The 8917-nt window shown below is 32.4% G+C and overlaps 1 protein-coding gene across 1 annotated transcript; it reads right to left on the bottom strand.

The window, feature by feature from the left end:
* Positions 1-317: 317 nt before the first annotated feature.
* LOC120777746 (pickpocket protein 28) lies at positions 318-6893 on the bottom strand. Its single transcript, XM_040109239.1, has 9 exons — positions 6737-6893; positions 3446-3655; positions 2731-2991; positions 2408-2671; positions 2064-2268; positions 1396-1535; positions 1174-1304; positions 856-1108; positions 318-729 (listed from the first exon to the last, which is right to left on the bottom strand). The coding sequence occupies exons 1-9, from the start codon at positions 6805-6807 to the stop codon at positions 477-479; spliced, it is 1788 nt and encodes a 595-aa protein (XP_039965173.1). The 5' UTR covers positions 6808-6893; the 3' UTR covers positions 318-476.
* Positions 6894-8917: the final 2024 nt, after the last annotated feature.

Here is an 8917-nt window from a genome sequence, read left to right as displayed (position 1 = left end):
TGAAATACATTCAAGATCAAATTTGATCCGGACTGACACACCTTTTTTTGTTCCGGTGAAATTTTTTCTCCACATACTTATTAATTAGTGTGCGTTCGGCAGCTGTTTGCTTAGAACCAATCCAAACCTGATTTGATCTTGTCTAAAAGAGATGAAAAATAAGCTCTTTTACAGATCAAAATTTGGAATTTTGTAGAACAGACAAAACTTCGATCATTGGAGTATTCAGTCTTACCACAAAAACAGCAAAAAAGTCACCAAAATGAAAAAAATCTTTCTTTTTTTGAGGAACATTGTTTTAGGCGTTTATTGTTTTACAAATTATTTAAAAACAACTAACCAGTAACACCTTTAAGACACTTGATCTATAAAAAATTAATTGTTTTTAAGTATTCAGCAATATTCATTAAGAAACTAGTAAATCGCAATTGCTTGAAGCGCCAATTATAAGTTTAGATATAACAGAGAAAACATCTCTAGGCTTCCTTTGTAGTTTCACCTTCACGTTCCAGTTCTTTGCGACGCGCATGACGCATGCGCAGATTCGTGCAGAGACGCACGGAGCAGAAGTAGGCAATTTCCACAATACTCAAGATAGACACGCCCATAAAGAGACCCAACAAACCGCCGCAGTTGGCAAGAAAGTCAGTAGTACCGTATAATTCCGAGCGTCTGGAAGTTAGAAATTGTGCTTCTTTGAAGAATATGGAGACGCGTGACATTTTATTGCTGTGAAAAGACGGGAAGAAAAAACAATTGTAAAGAAAAAAGTAATGTTGCATACTTTCAAGCGCCAACGTTGACAATATTTTAATATTTAACACATACATTTAGGCCTCTATTACTTTTACTCACTTTGTTATAAAATTATTAACGTCTTCCTGCTTAAAAGTATTCGCGATCAATTTGTAGTCGAAATCTGATTGAGAAATTTCCGCTTCATAAGCGATGGAGGTACACGAAGGCAAACAATCGCATTCGGTGCGTCCACGCACATTTTCGCCTGCACTTTCAGCGCCCTGATTGAATTCCTTGAGTAAGAGTTGATCCTCAGCTTCGTTGATGCATTTCACATTGCTGGCGCCACAAACTGGTGTGTCCGGTGTGTCTGTTGAAGGAGGAAAATGTTGGACATTAAACAGACACTTCATGCTAATATCTATAGAAACCTACGTGGCATGGAGAACTTGACGCAGCCACATTGGCTTAAGGTGAAATTCGACAAGCACTCGAGCTCACAATTACTCTGCGTATAAATTTGGAAGTACCGCAAATAACGCTCCTTTTGGAAGTAGCACTGACGTCTGTAATATATTTTTATAAAAAAAATAATAATAATAAATATTTTTATGAAAAATATTATTTTCAAAAATAATTTTATGTATGAAAACCCACCTATGTGGCTCATAGTGCCGCAAGCCCTCCGAGGTGGTTATAATTTTTGGTTTTATCGAAATCAAAACCTCCTGATCGAAGGGTATGCGGAAGTATTGCTTCGATATTTGTGCGACCTCACCGGGTGTATGTAAAATGATCTAGAAAAAGGTGAAGGAGATTGTTGTATATGTAAGGATGTTGTATCTTTATCATATTTAGTAATCATACTTTCTGTATTAGGTTTTACGTTCCTAATTTTTTAAGAAGGTAAATTACTCAAGTCAAATTATGCAGTAAAATAATCGATTTTTATAAAAATTATATTGCCTAAATTTTGAACAGAAAATTAATAGTAACCAATAAAGATTTGAAAAAATCGATAACAATTTTAATTAATCGATAAATAATCGACCACCAAGGAAAAATATCGATATTTTCCAAAGTATTAACTAAATTATGACAAGAAAATTAATGATAACCAATAGCGATTTTAAGTCATCGATAAAAACTTTTATTAAACTATAAGTTATCGAAAATATTTACGATAAATTTAATCGAAAAAATAGGTTTTCATTTACCTAATGTGAAAACAAAAATTTTTGTTTTTGTGTAGTAAAGAAATTTTGAATACTTAATATTTATACATACGTATAAGTAAAATGTTGTGTAAAAAACAGTCCTCTCACCTTGAAACCTTGCACCGGACCGCGACACATATTATCAAAGTCCTGTTCGAAGCCATTCAGCACCATATATAGACCAGCACGCGCTCCGGGACCCAGCACACGTTCCGGATAGGTTTCAGGGTCGGCGCTTGCGCTATAGCCGTCCTCCACATTCCAATCGGTGGCCGTGCGATTATCAGTTTGGAAAAGCATCTCCTTAATCATGCTAAGGAATTATATATTTGTTATAATTACAATAGGATTGTTTAAAAAAATATTTTTTTGCAAAATACCATTTTCAACATTATTTTCAACAAACTTTTTCTTATACTACATATCTATAATACAGAATATTTAACTCTCACCCTTCCGGCCGGAATATCTCCATGGGACTCAATGAATTGAAACTATAACAAACACCTTCTTCGGTAATAAATTTCTTAAAAATTTGTTGGCATTTCTCTGGAGAGTTACGCCATTTACAACTCAAATACGTCTCATTAAACACAGGCGTGATAGCGCTCAGCGAACTTACGATCTCAGAGCCCGACGCTAACTGGTGTCCAAATTTGAAGTCGGTTAACAAGTGCGCGTCACACACTTGAGCCAAAGCTTCCATGCGTACGCTCCTGCAAAGTCAAGCAAATTTCGTGAGTTTGTGGCTTTTTTTTAGTAACCATTTCCATACTCTTGTTCCGTTAGGTCAATCTGAGAAACATTGTTAAATCGGTCGGATATTTTCCAATACATATCGGTGAAATTCAAAACTGTTTGTCTTCCTTTTGTTTCAGTGCAAACCGTTACAGTGGGAAAAGGTATCTGCCAGACGGGTGTGGATTTCTCGGCAAACGACACAATTACCGGGTTATTGTTCCACTTATCCCAAATATTCATTATCAGCGTAGCGCAAGTGTAAATTGAGAATATTAGCACGAATACCCAGAAAAGTCTGCAAGTTTTTAAAATAATGACAACGGAAGATTTTTTAATGAAATTTAAATTAAAGAATTTAAAATTATTTTTTTTTACTATAACTCTCAGAGAAAATTGTTTATAGTATATTTGATAGTTCCAAAAACTTCTGCTATCGAAATCATCATTTTGGGAAATAGGTTTCAAGTCTTAAATGTGTAGTAGTTGAAAATTAAAATTAAACTTCTTATTAGAGAGTCAATCCCTTGAAACTCGGAAATTTCAAAATTCATATGCAGTTCGATCTGATAACTTCCTTGTTAACCTAAAGACTAAAAGAATTATTTCCATTTTGTGTATACTACATATATACGATATTACTTAACAAGTATGTCTCACATTTAATTCTATAAAAAATCTCATACTATCTGAATAAATAAATTATTATTTAAATCAATCTTATAATTTTCAAAAAATTTTCTTGACTTCACCTTTCCCAACGCGGCCGTTTCGTTTCGCCCAAATAGCGGAAACCGTGTATCGTACTGTAATCACAGTATTCTTTCAGAATACCGCACGTCGCCTGACATTTGTTGCCATATTTAATCGCCTGCTTCGTGTCCACATCGTCTGCGTCGCTGTCGTTGTCGATATTCTCCCTCGAAGCTGCTGCGGTTTTCGCCATGAGCGCGGCACGTTTCCTAAGAGGATTATAAGGCCAAACGGTGAAATTTAAGCAAGGTTTTTAAGTGGAGTTATATTTGAATGGATATTATGGGAAATTTACAGATATCCATTATTCTTTTCGTGATTATTTCTTGATCAGATTGAAATGTCGGATAATTATATTCCATTTTTTAATAACAAAAAAATATTTATATTTTTGTTTTATTTTTTTACGAGATGTGTCTAGATTTTTATTTATTTGAATTCTTTAATATTTATCTTTTTGTTAAATTTCGGTTTTTAGTATTTTTTGTTTCTCATAATTTGTATTTGAAGCGATTTTTTATTTATATTTTAATGGCATGATTTTTATATTTTTTATTAATTAATTATTTTATAATTAAATTCGAAATTAATTTCTTTCACATTGTCCGTGGTGCCTTTCTGTTTTTTCGAATTGCGTTCATTTTCAATCAAAAATGTATTTTTATTTAAATTCTTGAAATATTATTTCTTTTACTTCTGTTGGAATTAAGTTTTTTTTCGAAAATTTATTTCTAGTATTTAGTTTGTATGTAGTTTTTTTTTATATTTTTTTTACTGAAACTTTTTGGAATGTTAATATATGTAATTATTTATATTTTTTTTAATTATTAACAGATTATATACAGTTAGATTTAAAAGAATTTAATTCTTTTATTTTATTTTACACAAAAAATTTATTTTCGTTCCGGTGAATATTATCGAAGTAACATACAAATTGAAAAGGCGTTTAAGAGGCTTGAAAATGGCTAAACCGATTAGTCTCATTTTTTAGTAATTAAACGAAGAATTTGAAACCAAAATTTTGGTCAAAAATCGATTTTTTTTTGAGAAATCGTTATTTTGTCAAAAAATTTTATTTTGCTTATTCATTCGATTCATTACTAGATTTAGCATTACTTTAACGAAATCTGTTTGGTTTTTTTAATTTCAGAAGATTTAGTTCAGAGCTATAATGGTCACCGCAAAAGGACAGGAGCTCTCGGAGATCGGCTGTACTTCCGTTCTACATAAATATTTTTAGTAATACTAAGTCTTAAAATAGTAAGCAAATAGTTTAATAGACACCATAATATGTTTGGATCAATAAATTTAAAAGTTTTCTCAGAAAAAATCTAAAAAATGCGTTTTTCGACCTTCTTACTGTATATAACTCCTTAAAGCTTTTTTATTTTCTTTTGTTGGTAAAACTTTGTATTTGGCACGAAATTTGTAACACTCTGAAGGAAACGACGGAGATCCTATTTCCTGGGTCGATCTGTCTGTATATACGCGAACTAGCCGTTCAGTTATTGACTTGTCGATTGGAAATTCTGCACACGTACTTTTCTTCCGCCGAAATCGGATTATTATAGCATAAAGCTACCATGCAAACTGAACGATCGGGTTAAAGTGCTTGTATGGACAACTTTTTTAGATAAGTATTTTTAAGATTATTTACATGTCTTATTGACTAATTCAACAGTGCAATCTTTGAAGAAATTGTTTAGATCGAATCACTATATCGAGTAGCTATTATACAAACTGACCGTTCAAAATCAAGTTCGTGTAAAGAATTTTAGATGTTTGTGAAGGATATTACCAAGTCTTGGTGTCAACAAATTAACGTTTTCACTTTTTTTTTAATATTCGTATTTTTTATTTATTTTTAATTAGCTCTAACTTTCCCATATTAAAAGTTGTGATTTCATTTGGTATTCGTTGATTATTTGATTCAAAAAAATGTGGGCAAAAAATAACAAGAATTTTTATTCTAAATTTCGCGCAAAAACCCATTCGTCGAAATATTTTTTTCTAGGTTGGTATCACACAAATCAAATGGCACATCAATATAATCATTAATGTTTAGTATGCGCTTGTCTTTCTGAAGAACATAAAGTGCATTCGCCGATTTTTACGATGAGTGAAAATATTCAACAAAGATGCTCCATTAAATTTTGTGAGCGGAATTAAACTTTTAGTGCCGAAATGTTCAGAATATTGGAAAAGACCTTAAGTGATAATTGTTTGTCGCGGGCAAGTACTTTTCATCGGTACAAATTATTCAAAGAGGGTCGAGAGCTGATAATCAACACGTCAACAAAATAAAAGAATTGGTGCTTGAGAATCGACGATTAAAAGTCAGAGATCTTATTGGCATCGTTGGAATATCGGAAAGATCAGAGAAAACCATTTTGAAAGATCATTTGGGCGTAAGAAGAGTGAAAGATCGATTGGTTCCAAAATCAATAAATTTTTGCGAAAGACAGGTGGCGTTAACGTCTGTGAAACAATTACCTATTACCAGGATTTCATGAAACATTTTATTACTGGCGATAAGTCTTGAATCTATGCTTACGACCCGGAAACAGACAGACCCAAAAAAAACACGTCAAAGTAGGTCAAAAATCTTGATTATTTTGACAGTTTTCTTCGATTATCGAGGTGTGGTGCGTTCCGAATTTCGACAAAGACTTCGAAGAACTTATTAAGTATGAACAAAGTCTTATTGTTATTTGCTGTTAGTAGTATCTTTTGTTTTTCTTCCTTCGTTCTGGATTTTTGATTTTATTTGGAAAATATGGTTCTAATCCTTTTTATGTTTGTTACGTTTTTTTATTATTATTTTCTTTTTTAGGTTTTAATTATATTTATTTTATATTTCAAAGGTTTATATTTTTAAAACAATATATGGTAAATATTTTTATAAAAATTAAAAATATAATTATACAAAAAAAATATATATATTTCTAATTTATATTTTTAATTTTATTATTTTGTATATTTTTTTATCTTTTTATTTTATTTCGTTTAAATATAAGTTTAATTTTTATTTCATATTATTTTAATTTTTTTATTTTTTAATAGACTTTTTATATCTAATTTGGTCAATGATTTATCCTCTAAAAGTATTTAAGTTTCACTTTATTCACTTTCAGAAAATATTTTTATTGTGTATTAAATAATTTATAGCATTTCTCAGATCTGTTTTTAACTACAAAAATAGTTAAAATTCTTCTCGAATCACAAAAAGATATCACTTCTCAGAAATTAATCACAATTTTTCCACATATTTCCACAACAACATGAATTACCACTGCAAAGCAGCTGGAATGCTGTTCAATGAAGCCTCCTTTTGCATATCCTTCTTCTCCTCGGTTTCCATGTTTGCTCAACGTTTACACCAATTCACCGAGCGTTTAGCGCGTTTTAGCCTTTTAACCGTTTTTTGCGAGCGCGTGGCGATTCCTAACCGACTGACGATAATTTGTGCATTCGCTTAGTGAATTACAGCGACTTTTATACCGTTAGATGGCAAGACCTAGGCATTAGCAGCGTTTTAGGTGTGTTAACTCCACGTTTGTGCATTGGCGCCTTCAACTATGCAATTGGGAATGCGTTCTCCGGCTAAGTTGGGATGTAAATGAGTTTTGGGACCCCCCACTATCTGTCACGTTCGTTGCCAAAACTCCCAATTGAGAATTTACGCTCACTGAAATTGATATAAATGCGTCCGCCATTTTTCTTTCTTCGCAACACTTTCACGGCTTGTGGCTGTTATAGACTCTCGCTTTCATTTGCGCGCTTTGAAAATTTCTACCTCGTAGTGCCCCTTTTCAGTGTTATGACGGCAATTAATTAATGTTCATGTCAACATCCAACGCTAATCCCAATTGGGATCACGGTGCTGATGAGCTTTTAATTCGCTCACCTTTACTATTGTAGATAAATGTGAATTAATGAAATAAATACATTCGCAGGACCAGTGAAGAAATATTAAGAGTGTGGGCTGAGGGTTTGACATTTGTTGACTTATTACTCGTCTATTAGGTCGACACGTATTTTCTGAATTACCGAAATTTGCATTGGATATTTTAATAATGACTTTATGCCATATATGATATAAAGAAATTTTTCGTTTAAAATCCTAACTGAATTGAGTTGAGGATTATAGAAATAATTAAAATACAAAGCAACATTAAGCAGACATTGAATATGAGTGCAAAGGCAGATATGGTAACGTCAATAAACAATAACCTTAAGCCTCCTCATCAGGCTTACTTGGTACTTTCGAAAATTAGTTTCATATACCATGTTCAGATCGACACTTAATCCCACGATTTCGACTGTTGAGTGTTTTATCCCACTAATCCTATAAATTTATCAAGATTTCGCCATACAAATATGACAGTTCAAAACCATTTAATCGAAGTGATTTGAAACTGATCCACTCTAAATGAGCATTGGAAATCTATTACATTATCAAAGCTGATTTGGACACTACAAAGGTAAAAAAATGTAAACAAACAGATTTTTTTAAAGCAATGAATACAATTTCACCTGAAAATCGACTTCCCAAATGAAAAAATGCGTCCATTGTTGGAAAATATTTACTATAATACTATATGACAATGTTTTTTTTGATAAATAATAAGCGAAGTGAATTCTTGAATGGCACAAACAGCTTTTTTTTCATCCATTCAACGGCAGTGAGAATGGGCTGTTTAGTGAAGGGCTTAAATGTAATCTAATACCTTCAAATTTTCGCTCTGAACATGGTATTAGCTATAATAAATAGATTAGTCACTTTTGCTTTGTTGTACAAGTGCTTAATATTCAATATTTTATGTAGTTACGTATAGAATTTCTGATAAGGAAAACTGTCCACCGAGCTGACCAAATAAACATTTATGTTTGACATTTTTTTAATTAGGTAATTTCGACGAAAGGATTTACATCGAAGAAAAGTATAAAAATAATATAAATTTATTTCCAAAATTTGAACTATGAAGAAAATCTTCAAATTCATGTTTGAAGAGTGGAAAGAGCAACAACTGACGGAGAAGAAGACAATGCCAACTGTAGGATGAGCAAGGCAACAGCGGTGTTTATATGGCTGCAATTAAACTGGATATATCTTCAGAATCACAAAGCCTAGTATACTCCTCACATACGTCAAATCGACGCTGTTTTAGGAAAGCGAGACGTTGCTGGTTTCGCATCTCATCACTTAGAGGTAGTAATTAAAAAGTTCTTACGAATTATCTGCCGAATATTCTGGCTCAAAACTATAATGAAACAAACGCTATTTAGTTCAACGAAAGAGAAAACCGCCGTGTCCATACTTTGATAAAGACTCCAGACAACATTACGGAAATATTGCTTGAATACCATCCGTAAGTCAGCAGAAGTCATGGCCGACTAAAGTTAACGTGAAGAACCAGTTCATCGGTACTACATGAATTAGCCGATGAAAAATCAATCGTGTGAGGTGA

This window comes from Bactrocera tryoni, chromosome 5 (genome assembly GCF_016617805.1).
Source record: "Bactrocera tryoni isolate S06 chromosome 5, CSIRO_BtryS06_freeze2, whole genome shotgun sequence".
In the NCBI taxonomy this organism is placed as follows: Eukaryota; Metazoa; Arthropoda; class Insecta; order Diptera; family Tephritidae; genus Bactrocera; species Bactrocera tryoni.
Note: the sequence above shows the minus strand (reverse complement) of the source record. Positions and strands in the feature narration are given on the sequence as shown.

What these genes read in the sequence shown, in the direction of transcription:
- LOC120777746 (XM_040109239.1), bottom strand. Translation starts at nt 6,807, where the DNA reads ATGGAAACCGAGGAGAAGAAGGATATGCAAAAGGAGGCTTCATTGAAC. An exon ending in ATTGACCTAACGGAACAAGA is followed by an intron (nt 2,672 to 2,730) that starts GTATGGAAATGG and finishes TTGACTTTGCAG; the next exon opens with GAGCGTACGCATGGAAGCTT. An exon ending in GAGATATTCCGGCCGGAAGG is followed by an intron (nt 2,269 to 2,407) that starts GTGAGAGTTAAA and finishes ATAATTCCTTAG; the next exon opens with CATGATTAAGGAGATGCTTT.